We start from the raw sequence: 18,917 nt of genomic DNA on the forward strand, positions 1-18,917 counted from the left end.
GAGTGATCAGAAGGGGACAATGAATGGCACATGAGTGATTTTCAACAATAAATGTGTACTGTAGTCTTGTTCATGGAAAAATAAGCCATCCCCCTGAAAATAAGACCTAGGGCATATTTTGGCATTTCAAAAAATATAGGACAGTGCCTTATTATAGGGGAAACAGGGTAATTTTATTTCATGGGCCATGGTTAGAGCTGGAGGTTTTCTCAATTAATTTACAATCTGACTGATTTAGTGTGTGTCTCATACATTTTTATTTTATTTTATTAAAGAATTTTCATTGTTTAGTTTGGACCCTATCAGTAGCCTCAGTAATCTTGTGCATGGTGTCTTGATGCTGCAAACTTCCTGTTATACACAAGTTATATTTATGGCCCAACCCTTTCCTTTACATATGAAAGATCTTTGACTCCTATTGTTCTTCGTGTTTTGCTGACCACCATATATGTATATTAGCAGGACAGTCAGCAAAACATCAAATCGGGCATGTAGCAATGCTGTCTAATATACCTGGTATGTTTCTGCTTTTTGTTTTATCTTATTACCTGCTCAATACAAAACTGCTCAATACTACTTTTTAACTAGTTTTAATTGACAATTTTTCTCATCTACTATCATACTTTGCTTCTGAGTAATATCACAAAATAATAATGAAATCCAAGGATATGCTATGAACCCTTTTATTTATGAAATCTTGTAAGGTACAGATTTTTCAGCATTCACTATGATTATTTGACTATTCAGACATTGTATGAGCTGTCACTGCTCATGGGAAAAAAAAATTCAGGCACTTAGAGCCATTGACCTTGATTATCCCATGTATAGAATGCGGTTCATTTTCGATGGTAGTTTTATGACCTTTTTATTGCATTGACAGCAGGTAAAACTACAGGTTTATTGGATTGACTCATCTCTGTGTAACTACAAGACAGGCTTACGCTTCACTTGATTTTAGCTGGTAAGTTGTTCACAATCACAAAACAATCTTTCAGATCGAGCGTCAACTATATATTGAGGGCTTGTCTGAGTTATTACAAATTGAATCTATTCTTTAGGTTTATTCTTGTATTACAAAGTTCAGGTAAATCTAAAGGAGATTGCAAAAATCCATGACCAACTTGAAACATATTTCAAACAAGAATGCTAGTAGTGTCAGACCTTAATGTTTTTTTTTTATTATTACAGTAATACCCTGAAATTTGCAGGGGTTACGTTCCTAGACGTAGCAAATTTTGGACGCCACTTTGTGCCCACCCGAGTCTTCTCTACTTTTGGTAATCTCCTGTTTTAACAACTTTAATTGTTTTTCTTCGTCGTTTTTCGTCGTTTTTTTAATGTTTTTATTGATCATCTGATTTGGATACAGTAGCCCCAGCAGGCGTCCCTATAAACGTAAATACTAATGCAAATGGTCGTTATGTTTGTGTTTTATATTAGAATTAGAAATATGATATTAAAAAATGCATTATAGGTGGATTCAGTAAGTAGAACATTAGTTTTACAGTATTAGAAATTATGTACAGGTTAGTAGTCTCAATTTAGTCTTAAATTTTAAGTGTTAGGTTCCAAGGAAAAAAATATGCGAATTTGTGAAGCCGCAGATTCAGAAGCTTGAATTTTCAGGGTATGACTATATATCTGTCTTTCAAAGTGAATTATTCCGTTTTATTATTCAGTGCTCAACCCAGACATTTTTTTAAGCTGGGTGGGAAGAAGCTGTAGCCGGGCAGAAGCCCCTGAGTTGTGATACAACTCATCAGTAACCACCCAAAAAACAGCCAGGTGGTTGCTGAAAAGTTCCGGGTGGTGCGCCTGGATAAAATAGTCAGGGGGAGAACACTGCGCTTATAAATGTGTGCATTTTGTTTTCATGGTGAACCAGGCCAATCCTTTAGTCATAGCCTTTTTTTTTTTTTTTTTTTTTTTTTTGCTGTGCAAGCCAAAAAAATACAATGCCCAAACTTCTCTTATGTGCACAGGGAAGAATGGAAATCTTAAGGATAAGCTTTTAAAGGCTATGTTAAAATGGAGAATCAGTCTGCATAAACTTAGCCTTAACTGGCCCTCCTCTATTGTTAAACAATCCCCAGTGGGTGATCGGTGCACATTGCAAGGATTTTAAGAAACTTTTTGTACCTTTCACTGTGCTGAAGAGGTATGTTTGTTTGCTCTGTCCTTTGCAAATTAGGAGGGTCTAATTCATTATAATCAGCTGGTGCACTTCCTATGCTCCAATGGGCATGCAATGTCTGCATTCTTTTAGAACTCATTAACCCTTAGGGAGGTTTTAAACCAAAGCATGATATTGTCATTGAAGAGTGCCCTGTCAGATCATTTTATCCTTCCGAATCCCCTGTGCTTGGATCCCCTTGTGACCCCCAGACACAAGGGTTACCTAAAATGTTACTTCTGTGCTGACTTTAGGAAAAGTCCTTGAGCCAATCACAGCTGGAAATTACTTTTTAGCACCCTGACAGTGTACAGGACACCTTCATGTTGCCACAATAGATTTACGTTTTTTAGAGTTTTTAGAATTAGAATAAAATTACTAGTGAACTAGTCTATTATATATGCTGTATCTTGTAAAAAGTGAGGTTGCTTATTAATTAAATACTGATATTTTTGACAGTACAGTAGCTGTCAGAGCTGTCTGTTTGCATACAGAAATTTATTGCCAAATTTCTGGGCAGAGGGGACTGGAAAATGGTTCTTATACTATAGGAAATGTTTAGTTAAACAAGTAGGCTTGATTTAGTGCTAACATTTGAATGTTTTATGTTAGCAGATAAAACACAAGTGTATGTTGTTTTTTTGCACTGTATATCCAGAAACACCATAACATGTCCACAAGGTGGCAGCAATTAGCAGTAGAAGCGGTGTAGTATGCTGGGATGTGTGGAAGGCAGGCGATACCAGCAACAGGATACAAGCTTTTAATGCTGCCTAGGCATATTCTGAGATCTGTTTATTAACTATCTTTCTGTGTGCTGAAGTCCTATGTATCTTCAATGGCAAACCTAACTGTTCTGCACATATTAAACATGCATTGTCTGAGATGTTTTTGGCCTTTTAGTTTTACCTTCCCAGGATTTTCATAAATAAAATGTTTATTGGTTTACAAAGCATGTGCCAGAGAATTGCATTTAGTGAATGGTTTACCATTGTGGTTTGTTGTTGGACAGCTGTGAAGTGGCCCAGTAATATAAAGCTCATCAGAAAGTTTGCTTCAACTTTTCTTCTGAAAAAGTGTTATAGAGGCCATAGTCCTACAAGGGTTGTGTAACTAATATGTAATAGACATTACTGAGTGGTCATATGTATAGGTGATGGTGTCAAAAAGTTTGACTATAAATTGATCTTTAAATATTCAGTGCTTGATATGATGAGAGCGAAGTTGGTGGGACGTCGTGGAGGCATTATGTATACCTGCTGATTGCTAACTACTACTCATGCTATGTTGGAAGCTTTGAACATAAAGTAATACCTGTTTCAAGGCTTTTCCTGCTATTGTCTTTTGTAGGACCTATTGAAATTGTTCATAAGCAAGTTGGCACGTTTAGTACTTCTAAAGCTCCAGAAAGAATTTCAGTACTAGCTGTATTGTATGTAATACAAATACACTTACAATGTAGATGTGTTCCCTGCTCATGAAAGGGATTTGCAAGTTAAATGTATAATTATAATTGCAGTAGAAAAAGTTTCCTCGTAAAGAATGAATAGTGGTGGGGGAGTGTAGGTCAAAAGATTGATGGTGACTGGAGCACATAGGAGGTGAGCAGATCATTGCATGTATTGTGTTTATTAGTACGTAGATGTAGTGACTGTACTTAGAATTGGATGCCCTGGGTTCATTCATGAAGAGTCATAATCACCTTGGGAATCTTGCTCCTAAATCAGAATGCCTTTTCTTTCTGTCCACGGAGGATTGTTAGCCCAGAGTTTAATAGATGTCTATTATTCTGGCAAATCAGTTTTCATGAAAATGCTACGGGAGAACTATGGACAACATAACTAAAAATAAACCAATCTTAACTGTACAGCAGAAATGACAATCACACAGAAGTTTGAGAAAATGTAGTGGAATAGGCCCAGTCCTCCATGTTCTTGATTGGGCCTGTTCTGTCCTTAAGTTGTGTACCCTTTTTTGTAAAGTGAACATTTTGGTGATAGATCCACTTTAAGGGTTAATTAGAACTACAGGTAGTCCCCGGGTTACATACGAGATAGGGACTGTAGGTTTTATTCTTAAATTGAATTTGTATGTAGGTTGGAACAGGTACATTATTTTAATAAATGCACTTAGGACAGATGTTTGTCTCCACATAATATTAGGCAGTGTGGTGTCAGTTTCTGTATAAATTATCACTGTGAGTTAATCACAAACAAAGCAAAGAATAAAAAAAACTTTATGGAGCCTAGACATTCATTAACTTCTGCACCAATGTCTTTTGATATGCAAAAAGAAACAACTGCAGAGTTTGTTTTGGTCATTAAAGAGTTATAAGAGACTGCAGAACAGCAAAAGACTTCTGCAAGTCATGCAAACTGCCCCCCCCCCCCCCCCCATTAAGCCTCTGTCATATCTAGGGGTCGTCTATATGTTGGACCTCTTTAACTTGGGGACTACCTGTACAATGTTTTCCTACAGCCCCTTTTAACTGGGTGCACCACCACTGGTTGGTAATTGGTAAGTTGTGTTATAATACAGGGGCTGCCACTCGCCTACAGTTTCTTTCCACCAAACTTAAGAACAATTCTGGGGAGAATTCTGAACTACTATGTCCTGGCAGAGTGTAAAAAGTGGGAGAGCTGAGTTGCCCTCTAGAAGTGTAACTTGTACAGATAAACAAATGAGGCAAGTTCAGCTCTTGATACCCAGCAACTCTGATACAAGTAGTGAATAGTCCTGTATACCCCAAATGTGCATACATTGGTAAAAAGGCATCTTCTATACTGGGAGGAAATAAAGGGTTGCCTAATGTTGGCATGAGAGGGGATGGGATTGATGGTAAGGTGTAGCAGTCAAAATCTGTTTCACAAATGTTTCAGGTTGTATTCAGAGGGGTATGTAACAAGTTCTGCTTGGTCAAGATAGGAGGCCCAAGGCAAGGAATGCTGCAGAACTCTACAAACGTTCTCTTTCAGAGACACCTGTTGTTTGAGCTCTGCATGTCTACGCTGATCTAAGACTTGTGCCAGGGGTGAAGCAGCATAACAGAGGTATAAGTTTGGGATTCCCAGGGACCCTGATTTAGGGAAAAAGTAAAAAAGGTGTCTGCCAAGTCTGGGTCGTCTTCCTTCCCAAATAATTTGAACAAGTTCCAAATATGAGGTTGATATCCCAATGGGAAGCGTCTGTAAAAAATGGAGGACTTTCTGTAATATGTTCATATTTAAAATGTATATGACCAAACCAGGAAAAGTTGTAAGTTATAAAAGAGCACTCAAAACCCATTTTTTCAAACTTGCCTACCCGGCTTCTTCTGTCATTTGAAACCATCACTACTTCCCACACTACATATCTCCTCCTGTATCACTGTCTGTATTAGTCTGTCATTTGCAATCCCTATTTAATGTACAGCGCTGCGTAATATGTTGGCGCTATATAATACCTGTTTAATAATATTAATAATAATAATAATAATAAATCATTTGGACACTGAGAAAAGTAAAGGTGTAAAGTGTCTTCTTCAGTCTCCTAAAACCCTCACTACTTCACACCACTTCATATCTCCCTCTGATTGTGTGATACTTCCCTCCTCCTAGATTGTAAGCTCTTCTGTCCAGGGTCTTCTCCTCCTGTGTCTCTGTCATTTGCAACCCCTGTTTAATGTACAGTGCTGTGTAATATGTTGGCGCTATATAAATCCTGTTTATTAATAATAAATATTAAATATAGTGAAGTGGTTAATTGTAGATAGTTGAGATATTGCCAAAGACTTCTACTTTATTGGATAAACTTGGGTCTGATGGTGTTGGATGGGTTGGGGGAGAGATACATTTTATTCTGCAAATTTAGAATAATTGATATTAAAATTGAGAATAGCCCATATTCACTTACTACCTACTGGAGATTCCGCAGAGAGATGACTAGATTGGGGACCATGAACAACAAGTAGTCTGTAGGCAGGAATCTTCTGTTGGGCGCCTCTTAAAGTGATATCTGATTAGGTTTAGATGGTAGTCAGGAGGACTTCTAACGACAATAAATATATTGGGGCACAGTGGCCAACCCTATCCTGTCCCATTGCTAATGGAGTAAGCTTCAGAAGTCACCTCATTAACCCTGACGGGCTGAGAGATTTCTGTCTGTAATATAAACTGTCAATCCATCCAGTCAAAGGACTTTTCTGCGCCAGTGGACAAGCGAACAAATTTTCCTGATAATTTTAATGCATATATCCAATTCAACACTTATCTCTTACTTTTCTGAGTGGAGAGGAAGCTACCTGATCAATAAGAGTCTGTTCATAAAAATAGACCTAAAGCGTACAGGCAAAATATTTGCAGTTAATTTTAAATCCCGTTTAGGTAAAGTAATGCGCCTATAACATGTGAAGCAGAAGTTTTTCCCTCCACAGATTCTCAACAAACAATTTATAATGCAACAGGGAAAAGCCATATAGGCCAGGAGGTTTTCCTTTCTGGCTACCAAATATGGCCTCTTCAAATTCCTAATTTTCGATAGATAATGTTGTATTGCATCCAGGTGATTTCTGATGTTTTAAAATTTCTTAAAGATCCCAAAATTTCACTGCTATATCTCTATCATATCATATTAGTGGGGGGTAAGAAAGTTCAAAATGCTAAACTGAGGTAAAAAGTACACTCATGCACTAGGTAAAAAAAAATGTACAACGAAAATGAGCAAGCCTTCTCGAAACTCCTCCCACCAGCTCGGGACCCTTTTCAGGAAACATTTCTGGGTTAAGATGCGTACAAGTATCATTACATAATACTTATGTATATATATATATATATATACACACACACACACACACACACACAACCAGTCATGGTGATAATTGACCTTTGATATATTGGAACCTGACTTCCAGGAGAAGCAATAAGCATACTCACACCTTTTGATCTTGATCCTGCTGAGACCTTGTGGTTCATAGTTAGAAATCTCTTGATTGCAGAGTGTTGGCATCTTATCTTTTGAAAAGTGCAACAACTATTTCGTTGGCTGCTATTCTTCAGGTCGTCCTGGCGAAAAGCAGTAGATGTAGGAAAGATAGCATGATCATTCAAAATGTCTGCAAAATTCGCAATGGGACCTTGCATTAGTTGTGTAGTTTTGGAAGTCTTTGGAAGTTTGATAGTCTTGGTAAGACATAGGATGAGCATGCTGACCTTTTTTGGCTCTCTATGCTTGCAGATGTAGTGGAATGTAAAGCAAGGCCGCTTTGGCCCACAGCAGCGTCTTTAGCAGAGGTTCCTGCATGGGAGGATGCCATCTTCCTTCCTGGGGATCCTGCATGCTAGGCCCAGAAGTAAGCATCCATTTTTTAGGAAGAATCATTTTTTTTAGAAAAAATGTTTCAAATGTTGAGGAATCGATCTCTGGCCCCGTCCCCCATCTCACTTGGGTGCTGATGCTGCTGTAGATGATGAGCACAAAATGGTGAATGCTGGGATAAAATTGCCCTGCTTGTGGATTGTTTCTGCCCCTGGGATAAAACTGCCCCGCTCATGGATTGTGTCTGCCCCTAACAACCATCAACAAGTGGTCTTCCTTAACAATGCAATTTGTGAAAGGCCCTGGATGACTGTTAGTGGGCATTTTTCCAGTTGCCATGGTGACCAATATTTATCAAGTCGTGCGACAGGGAATTGCTCTAATATTCTGGAAATTTTCACAGGATTTGCATAATGAAACCTAGCAATACATGGACTGTATGATAAAAAGGAACAAGTTTCCGTTATGTCAAAGAATAACTGTGTCTGATGTGGTTAGGAAGGCCCAGCGTATGTGTGAGTCATTGCCATGGATTTTTTATAGCTACATCCACTGTCTGTCACCGCCCTGCTGCAGACCCAAAATGTGAATCACATTATTATTTTCATGGTTTCCCAGATGAAGAGTTGTATAAACCAACCCCTCCTTTTCCCTCTATTTTCTAAACTGAACATCCTTCAGTGAGCTTCTGTTAGTACATACATAGGAATCCTCAGGGAGTTTCACAGAAAATTCCTTTTCTTAATTTACACAGTAGGATTTATTTAGGAGGTTTGCTTTTTTCACAGCTTTAATCTGTTGATTTGTTGAGATTCGTTTTATTTTACGTTACCGTCAATATCTTAATGCTAGTTGTATACCGCACTAGTGCATGGCATTGGAAATGTCTGCTTTGATACTTATTTTATATAAATAATATTGGTTGGCTTTATTATATGTTGTAAGGAACTTGACTATGTATGTTCTTCCCACTAAAAATATGTATTTTTTCATTTCCATTGCCTTTGTCAGGTATATTTTGGTACAATCATTATTTCTGAATCTAGCCAATTCACTTCTTAATGCTGTAGCTGAGTAGTTCTGAACTATGGAAAAAAAATCATCTGTTGCTATAATAAACTGAACAACGCATTCCTAACTTTTCATACACTAACCTCTATAATAGTTTTCACAGAAATGTATTTTTTGGTCACTGATCTTATGTTGTTGTAATCTGGCTTGTCAATCTGTATAATGCTTTGTAGATGTTAAGAAAAAATTCATAGGGGGGAATTTATAAAGGTACAAAACGGGCATTCTTGTGGATTTTGATAGACTAATCATACTTTTACTCTCTACTGCCTACATTTTATGCACTTTTTCAAAAAATTTTTAATCGGGCAGGCCATTATTGCAAAAAGGTATACGTGATGTCCCTTCTGCAATAATTTCTGCTACCTGCCTCCACCAGAATAGAAAAAAGATGGTGGAGCCCTTCTAGGGAACAGGTACCACCGGTGCAGTTGCACTTTGAAGAGTAAAGCCACACCCTATATATGGTGTGTTGTAGTAGCACACATTATAAATGGCAGGCGGGTTGAGGTACTCCAACTCCGTTCTCCCCCTTTCCTTCTTAATACATGTCAGTTAACTCAACACATGACAATGGACACGGTAAAATGGGTTCCTAAACCAATTATACTTTTAGTAGAGTTATCCTGTGACTGACCTGCTTATGTTAAGTTTTTCTTGCTTGTCTATGCTCCTGCCAAACCTTTGCTGCACAGACCTTTGGGATCCACACTGCTGCTTCTGCAAAACTCCAGGCCAGGCACCCGGCAGATGCCGGAGTATGGCCATAGCTGCTTGCCTGAGAGTTACCAGGGATCAGTTTTTCCTCAAGCAGGAAATAAAAAAAGCTCATTTAAGATTTTCCAAGCATGGGCAGAATATAATGATGACTGACCTGCTCTGTAGCACCCAGTGGGCTGTATAGAGTATATCGGACTGTATAGGGACCAGCTTACTTCAGTTAGGTAATATAACTCTACAGTAAATTCAATAACATTTTTACTATCCAAAATACAATTTGCACTGACTGGGTGTGTGGCTATTTCCATATCTTTATTAAAGGAACTATAGGAACATTGGAAAGGTGTTTAGGCAGCAGCTGCTCTCTCTTGCAAGCAAACCAAGTAAAAGTGCTTAATTAGTTATATTTAGTTATGCTAACATCTCCTCACATCCCCTTGCAAACAGTATCATGATTTTAATTAGATTACTGTTCTTTTGATAAGTGAAGTCCCTGGATATAAACCAATTTGTTCTTTGCAATAGAGCAATTTCACCAGTCAAAATATCCTTTGTGTAAATATCAAAATGTTTTGTGTGTAAAATTCAGGCATATGGTGGACTGTTGATTCACAGCTGCAGTTTTCACCTTTAACTAAAGGAAGCCAGTGAAATAAATCTTTCACCTATGTAAAGTGTAAATTAAATGTGTTCATAACTGAACAGGAATGTCCCCACTACCATCTCTACAAGTTTCTACTGGAAATACAGAGTTTAGGAAAGGGTTCTCCATGTTCATGCATTTGGTTGTGCTACCCTGGAGGCTGCAGACATATTTGACTGGTTTAGGTTGGCACTTTCTATTGAGGTCTTGCAGTATATTTTATATTACATTGTGGTATGCTGGTATGTGACTAATATTTGTCACTGTTTTACACCATTTCTCATTCACGTAAATACAATATTTGATTCTTATTGATATTTAATATGGTCATGTGTTTAGAAGAAGGAATTATTTGCATGCTGCGCCATTCTCAATGCTAGCATACTGTATATATTTCTGGAATAGTATGCAGACACTTAAAGGGTAAATTAGGATTAGAGCGGTGCATTGGCCACTTCATAAAGTATTCATTATTTGGTGTTTTTTCTCTTACTATTGTGTGTCTTCCTCTTCTGCTCTAAACAAATCCTGTACATATTAACAGACATGATAGTGAAGTGCAGTAAGAGCTTGAATGGCTAGTAAGGGGATTTTAGCTAATCCTTTATGACAGCTGATGCAAAAGTACATGAAGCACCCGTGATGTAGTGAAGTGTGGCATTTCTGTGATCTATGTTTTCAGGACAATTTATCCTACGTCAGAAGCTTGTTAAGCTTGTATTAATCTCTTCACTGACGTTATGGCAGCTATAGATGGTATGCCGCATGAGGCAAGCACTTCATTTCTTGTTCATAAAAATGTTGTAATCTCTTCATTTTGACAGATTTCTTTTCTTGTAGGACTTATGTTACCTTGTTATATGATTATTTTATTTTGATCCTTGTAGAATCCAAGGCTACCTTCTGGACACTTTCAATGATGATAAATGTAGACGTACAAATCTCTGTCCTAAAAAGCCTGTCTGCCTTTTTATATTTGACTTAAGTTCCTCTTTAAGAAAATCCCGGTAACAAAAGGATGACATCACTAGGATTTGACATTTTATGTAGTACAGAAGCATTGTGTTTATTCTAAGCTGCAGCACAAACTTTACAATTCACAGAGGCAGAGTCTGGTGCACAGGAGCTTATTTACGTACTAAATCAGGCACGACAAGATCTGTGCTGCTTTTATTAAAAAGTATAAAAATAGTATGTTATTTCTCGACTGCTAACCTTTTATGTACTATAAACATATCAGGTACACAACCCAATTGGAGAGTTAAATGTGTTTAAAACAAAAGTGACGAGTAGAAACAATATTGCACAAAGCCTAAATACTTCACACGATGTATATCGTCCAGAGAAAAGTGCTCCCTTCAAAAGACTGTGCATACTTAATTTACACGTGTGGTTTTTTTTTAGTCTCTTATCTATTTTTTTGGATCCGTACTTTCAAGTGTCTATCCCCTGTGACCCCTTCCGCTCACAGCATCTGTGGTTCCCTCCGCCGACCTTTTATGCCACTTTAAGACACAATTGTCATGGACGGTGACACGGCAGCGACACAGGAGAATGACATTTGGTGAAAAGTTAGAGATTTATCTTTAGCAAAGCAGTACATGGAAACACAGCCTTCAGTAGAGGTTTCTCTTTCTCTTTAGATACCATAACATTTATTACTTAAAGGGCTTTTTTTTTTTTTTTTTTTTTTAATTGAATTTTTAATTTTTTTAATGTGAAATACAACATCAGAAAATAGGCTTGGGGATCTTAAACAAAGAAAAGAAAAAGGGCTAGGGAGGGACATTGTACATCATTTGGGGGGGTAGCAACCTTTTAAACCTTTATTTAGCTTTTAATCAAAATATCACCTGCTTAACCCTAAAGTAACATTAGAGCAAGTACCTATACCCACCTATCAAAGGTTAAATTCTGTAAGAATTTGCTTTTCTTTTCATTCATTTTTTTAAGCCAGGCATACATGTACTTTAATTATTGCCCTTTGGTTGTTTTTTATTCCCAGAAAAAATGGTTTTGAAAAAAATTATATACTCCATTTTTTTTGTCCAAGTGGCATAACTTGCTCATATAACTGCTTTCATATGTGGCAGTAAAAGATTTTATCCTCAAGCTGAAGTTAGACTGTGCAAATGCACTTTTTTCCATGTGGAAACTTCAGTTAGAGCAGTGCCCCCTCCTCCAAAAGGCAGATTAGTCACTAAACCACCGATGTTGTTAGTGACGACTGCAGAACCGGGCTTTGCCCCTCCCCATGACAGGAAGTTACTGGCTTACTCTATGCAGTGTCTCAAGTCTCTTGTAACATGTGAGCATTACTAGGCATTTCATTCTGCAGCTCTACACTGTTTGCTTCTTTCCACAACAGCTGGGATGGAATGCTACTGCTGCTGGGGGAGTGAATTTGGTCTCTGCTCTATTACAAACATCCTCTCAGCCTGGGGCTCTGCAGCTCTAAAAAACATCACTTCTACAAAGGATTTGTTCTAAAAATCGTGAAAGGAAGCTGATTAAATAGTGTGGGATGCTTATGGGGACATCAAGCCTGGCAGACTGAGAATTAAGACTTTTGCATGTAAAAGGAGCGCCGGAGCCTGCTTATACTGTGGATTACAAAGGATGCTGTGTTTAATGGAGATACTTTGAGTAAAGATCTTTCAACTTGCAGTGGCTGCATACACCTTGCATTCCCAGCAGTGTTTAATGCTTTGCTTTTCTCAGCTGGAGGTTGTCTGGAGTGAAATATATCTCGGCTTATTGCTATGGTCATATTGAAGTAAACATCCTCTGTTATTCTGTCATGTGGGATGCCTAGGATTTAGCCGGCTGCGTTTCCCTGGGAGTACCCTTTTCCCTTGTGGCCTGACTCATCACATGTGAATGAGCTGCAGTCCATCACTCCATTCGGGCTTTCATTGTTACCACTTCTGTGGACCTTGCTGGATTTTTTTATGCTTCATGTGGGGAATTCAACCCCGGATTAGAGCACCTAACAGCAATACAATGAATGAAATCCATTTTCAGATTCAGCTAACATGAGAAATGCAGCATCAGTTCAGCAGGATACAAGTGTTCAGCGCAGAAAACAGCTGACAAGTATATATTAGCAGTTGACCTTGCAGGGGGTGCAATGGTTCTTTTTACCACCCTGTCATGTTGAACAAATTGACCCTTTTATAGCCACTCAAAGTACTTTTGGTAGATGATTATCTTTTCTAGGAGATAAATAGAAGTAAAGCCAGTTAGATTGCTTTTTTTTTTTCCACGTTAAGTAATTGCAATTGCATTTTTAAAATTTATTTTTTTATATTTATTTTGTACTTTAGAAAGTGTATTTTTCTTCCATTATGTAACTTTATTAGCAAATGGGAATTAGAGGTGTAACTAGGCCTGGTGCCATCCTTTTAAAGTTTTAGTGGAATAGTAAATAGAGCTTTGCCACAAAGTTTGATCGAATGAGTCGAGTGTGCATTGTTGTTTTGGAGGAGGGGGACGATGAATCCCCTGACCTTGTTTCAAAATTATCTCATGGAAATCCATATTGTCCTGCTCCTCCTCCAATTGTGACGGTAAGACTTCTACGTTATGTGAGATATTTAAGTTCATCTGCTTACCATTTTAACATAAAACAAATCTGTCGGAAAGTTATCTATCCAAGTTTGGCACAATAGGGAACACAATATATGCTTATTCTTATAATTTACGGTTTGTTCATTTCTGACTACTGCTGGCATTCTTTGTCACAGTAGAAATTTACTAGTTGGCTTACTGGCGCACAGAAAAACACTGAGCTATTTTTTTCTTCTGTGTTGAATCGCACATTTTAAGTGTGGAAAGAATTTTTCCATGAGTCTTACAAGTTTCATGGCAAACCACAAAATAAGCCATTGTTCATGTGCTGCTTAAGCATGCTGCTTGATTGGCTTTTGTAGACTCCAGAAACAGAAAAGAGAATAGCAACCAGTCATGTTTTACAATTTTTTTTCTAGGGTTGTGTATGAAAGTTAGAGCAAAAAATGTGCATGATTATGAATATTCTGTTATGTACTTTTGTATTTCCCACTTTTTATCGTTTTGATACTGTCTTGGCCTCTGTTTTGGTGGAGTACAGGGGAATGGTCAGAGATTATATGTAATTTGATTTGTTGCTACAGATTGGGCCTGATTGAATAACGCTGTCCAAGGCTGGAGAGGATCGGTGAAGCTGGTTGACCTAGCAAACCTTGAATGGATCTGGTCCAGAATTCAAAAAAAAAATTTGCTAGCAACTGATTTTAAAGAAATCCATTCCAGGTTTGCTGGATCACCCAGCTTCACTGATTAGGTGTATCCTCCCCAGGCTTGGAAAGTTTTAATAAGTAAAGGTTCATTGTGTTAGGCTAGACCAGTGTTTCCCAACCTTTCTTAGTCGCGGCACATATTTTACAATTAGAAAAATCCCACGGAACACCACCAAAAAGTCAGACACGTAAATTAGCTACCTGCTGCCATCTAGTGGAAGAGTTTTTTTTTTGGTTCTGCCTATCACTATACATCGCTGGTATAGACAAATTTTTTGCAGTAAATAAATCATTTTGGGACCAATTAACTGAAATTGGATAATTTCCCACGGTACACCCGAAGATCTCTCAAGGCACACTAGTGTGCCGCGTAACAGCGGTTGAAAAACACTGGGCTAGACGGTTCTGAGCCAAGCAACTGTAGATGAAAACTTTCCAGACCCACAGATTCTGGTGCTTATTTTTTAAGTTTTAAAAGGTTTTTCCTGGAAGGTTTAAGCAGAATTCCAGGCCAACATGTAGATGCATTAGCCAAAACATTAAAAGCACCTTCAAATATTGCGTAGGTCCCTCTTGTACCATCAAAACATATCTGACCCATCAAGCATAGGCTTAACAAAGACAGCCATGAGTGTCCTGTATTATCTGGCTCTAAAACTTTAGCAGCAGATGCTTACGTTACACTTCTCTGTTTGCCTGTTCCCTTAGTTCATCTTTATGTCACGAAGTATAAAAGAAAATGTCATACTCAGACCAGGCCACCTTCTTTCATGGATCCAGAGTCCAGTTCTGTAGGTACTTTCTCCGGTGGATATAAATCCTGTTTAATAATAATAATAATAATGGTGGCCAGTATGGGCTTTCTGACTGGTATGCGGCCTCCTTTGCAACAAGATGCTATGCACTCTTCCAGCATCTCTCTCTCATAGCCAACATTGGGGGTTTTTTTTTTTTTTTTACTGTAGTTCTGTGGAATTGGACCGGATGAGCACCTCGGTGAGCCTTGTATGCCCATGACCTTATTTTTTTTTATTACTATGAACTATATTTGGTGGGTTTTTACCAAAGCATGCTGGAAACAGTCTGCAAAGTCTACAATTTTTGAGGTGCTCTGATACAGAAAAATCAAAGATTGGCCCTTGTCAAAATTGTTTAGATCCTTGCCCTATTCCTTTTTCCAGCTTTCATCACATCACCTCAGTACTGTTCTTGTCCAGTCTAATATTTAGTCACCTTTTGTTTAAAAAAACAAAAAAACAAAAACAGGCAGGTTGGTGACTGAGCTTTTCACCACTGCTAAAACAATTACATTTTTTTAAAAAGACAGTAAGGGCATATTCACACCATTGCACACACATGCTATCCGTTCTATGTTATATGTTAACAGGTATGGTGTACATAGCCTATTCATTTAAGTTAGTGCTTAACACACCAAAAGGTACCAAAAAAGGTGTCTGCGCTTTTTCTTGCAGTGCAGTGCTAGTCCAAGACAAGGTGTGTTGGAGTTCTATTCAGAAAGAATGATACCTTATCCCTCCAAAGTATATAATGTGTGTTGCTGCATTTAAAATAAGCGTAATTGATAAGATATACACCCTTCTAATTCTTCTCTGTCAGCAAGTTCCCAGCTATAGATAGACCACAATCTGTAGTTCAGTATTGCCTGACTTGCTCACTCTGAAAAGAGTATGGCCTGAAGTTCAGCATTCAGAGGAGTGATAACAATGGTATTTATTGCATTTGTAAGCAAGCATGGTGCTTGTAATAAAATATAGTATTTAAACATTTTGCAGTGTGATAAGGGAGATCATATTCAATCTTTACTGATCTTGATTATTTCTGTCAGTTTGGTGGTATAACACATTCTGGACACTGTATTCAGGTGACCCCTTCACTGTTGTGAATTGTGTAATGCAATATCGGCTTTAGCCACTGAAAAGTAATTCACGAACCTCAGAAAGTTGTTAAATATCAAAGGTCACTATTTACTTAAGGAGGGGGAGGATTTACATATTAAGCTTTTATATACCTCTCTCCCTTGTGGTGTCAAAGATTTATGGCCTATGCAGCCGTGCTGGATATGTTTTGGTATATTGGTTGTGCAATCTTTGGCTTTAAATTATACATAGTAAATTATATAACATGCAATTGTTTTGTTGTATTAGGTCTTGTGTGGTTTTCTCAAAAAGTAACTGTCTATATTTTAAAACAATATTCCATTTGACAGTACAGAAAGTACAAAAAACTTTCAGTCCATTATCCTTGATTTTCCTAAGTTTGTGACAGCCCCCCCTATATCTCCTTATGCTGATTGACATCATCCCAATTCCTTTGTTAAATTGTGAACGTTCTAATTTCTTAGGAAAACATCCTTTTCTTTTTGATTCAGTTCTAAATATTAAATTTCCCCACATTAACCAGAAATTTCCTTCCGTCATCTTTCTCTTTTCCTATGGTATTATCATAACTGCATTTGAACAACATCATTTTAGAAAGAGTTCCTAACCCTATTGACTTTATCAAGTGATTTGCAAATGTAATGTTTTGCTTTCTTTGTATATGGAAAATGGCTGTGACCATGATTTACAAATCCTACTACAAGACTGTTTATGTGAATGAAGACTGCTGCATAACTTCTCAGTTTGGCATAAATTCATGTACTTCTGCATTCTTGCTGCAGATGCATTCTAATTACCACTGTTCTTTTTCAGCCTCCCTTGGTTCAAGCTATTTTTAATGGGGATCCAGATGAAGTACGTGCGCTGATATTCAAGAAAGAAGATGTCAACTTTCAAGTAAGCAGAATACAATTAAAAGTAGCAGAACACCTAGATTATATGTAAAGAATAACCATTGTATGTGTTGAACTCTGGTGTTAGGGTACAATGACAACATGCTGAAAAAGGTGCATCAACGAGCGCTGTACATACAGCACCATTCTGCTCTACGGAGAGGGCAGGTGGTGAGAATGAGCGAGTGGTACCCCGGTGCACCCTCTCCCCTTCACTTATATTGCAGCTGTTCGTAGTTCATGGATCCACCCAGAGCTATCCATAAAGAACGTCGGACAAGTGCTGTACACATGTCAGATACTAGTCCAGAGGCAATATTCGGACAAGAATCATCTGACCTGTGTACGTAGCCTTCAGGGTTAAAAAAGTTCCTTTAACCTGCTTTTCATGATCTATCAAAATGTACCGTATATACCCGAGTATATACCGTATATACCCGAGTATATACCGTATATACCCGAGTATATACCCGAGCATATACCGTATATACCCGAGCATATACCGTATATACCCGAGCATATACCGTATATACCCGAGCATAAGCCAAATTTTTTTAGCACCCAAATTGTGCTGAAAGTCACCCTCGGCTTATACTCCAGTCAGGTGCATGGGTCCCTCCAGAAAAGCACCCAATCTGGAAGCCGTGTCCAGCGGTTTCCGTCCCCTGATGACAGTGTCATCAGACTGCGGCGGAAACATGCTGCCTGCAAAAGCCACAAAGACGGCTGCTGTATGCCGGATTTATGGCGGCTACACACTGGCGTAACTCTGGCCCCAAATTCAAAAGTACACAAAACATATGAAAAACCCACTTATCTTGTTCCGTTGTCATTCCCCGGCGGCCTGCTGGTCCCCGCAGCTCCTCCGGACACGTCTTCTGTCTTCAGCCGCTGAATGCAGAGATGATCTCCGGGGTTTCCCGGTGATGACGGTTCGTGCAAGAGGACCGATGGGAATTCAAAAATTTTGTATTGGATTCAATACAAAATAGCTGAATTGAGACCAATACAAAGAAATCTTTATATAATATATATATATATATATATTATTATTTATATATTATACATGCTACTGTAGTTAAAGTACAGGTTTAACATTTTTTACCTCATTTTTTTATTTTTATTTTTTTATAGGGTTTATTAAATTTATTAAATATTGGACACATTTTGGTGAGTTATGCCTAAGAATTATAGGCCTACAATGTAAAAAATATTCCCATGCAAAAAAAAGTAACGCTTTTTGCGTGGAAATACGGAGAGAATTAGAATGCTACAGTGGCTGAATGCAGTACTGCTTTCAGCCACTTTTTCCGGACAAAATCCTACCGCTAGGGAGGTTAAAGAGAATTTAGTGGTTAGGTACAGTAAGTAGTATACCTACCTAACCACTAAATTCTCACTATGGTATTTGTTTACTGTATATGGCTGTAATGGCTGTATTATACAATTTTATTGGTATTTTTTTTGAATATTGAAACTTGCCAGTAGCTGCAGCATTTCCCATCCTCGGCTTATAGTGGAGTCAACCAATTTTTTCTTTTTTCCAAGGTAATAATAGGTACCTCGGTTTATACGCGAGTATATACGGTAGTTTCATTTGACACTGTAGAACTAGCAAAAGGCAGGTGGCCAAAAAATGGTCTGTCTGCCAAAATAATGTTGCAACATGGACATTAAGTACCTATTTATGACTTTTAGATATCAGGGACACTGCACCCAAGTAATTTTCTACTAGCTTTTTTTTACGCTGCTACGGTCAAGCACTACTTCAAATCCTTAATTTTTATTTTGTATTGTATTTTTAACAATTTCTTATGTTCAGGACTTTGTTAATGAGGTTGCAAATGTTTCCTAATGTCATGAGTAGTAAAGCACATGCCATTCTTCCCTGAGGGCACCACCATAATACAAGGTCACAGGTTTCACCTGTTTTCTAGGCTCAACTTC

The 18,917-nt window shown here is 38.0% G+C and overlaps 1 protein-coding gene across 3 annotated transcripts in view; it reads left to right on the forward strand.

Moving 5' to 3' along the window:
* The window catches only part of ANKRD28 (ankyrin repeat domain 28), an 81,464-nt gene that overhangs the window by 17,853 nt on the left and 44,694 nt on the right, over positions 1-18,917 (forward strand). The window contains exons 1-2 of one of the 3 annotated variants that reach the window (XM_072412455.1): positions 12,214-13,468; positions 16,891-16,974. In XM_072412455.1, the coding sequence (XP_072268556.1) occupies positions 13,355-13,468; positions 16,891-16,974 (198 nt within the window). In that variant the 5' untranslated portion in view covers positions 12,214-13,354. Of the gene's footprint in view, positions 1-12,213; positions 13,469-16,890; positions 16,975-18,917 lie in introns of those variants that run through there. The other 2 variants (XM_072412453.1, XM_072412454.1) reach the window with 2 other exon arrangements.

Source organism: Pyxicephalus adspersus, chromosome 5 (assembly GCF_032062135.1).
Source record: "Pyxicephalus adspersus chromosome 5, UCB_Pads_2.0, whole genome shotgun sequence".
Lineage (NCBI taxonomy): Eukaryota > Metazoa > Chordata > Amphibia > Anura > Pyxicephalidae > Pyxicephalus > Pyxicephalus adspersus.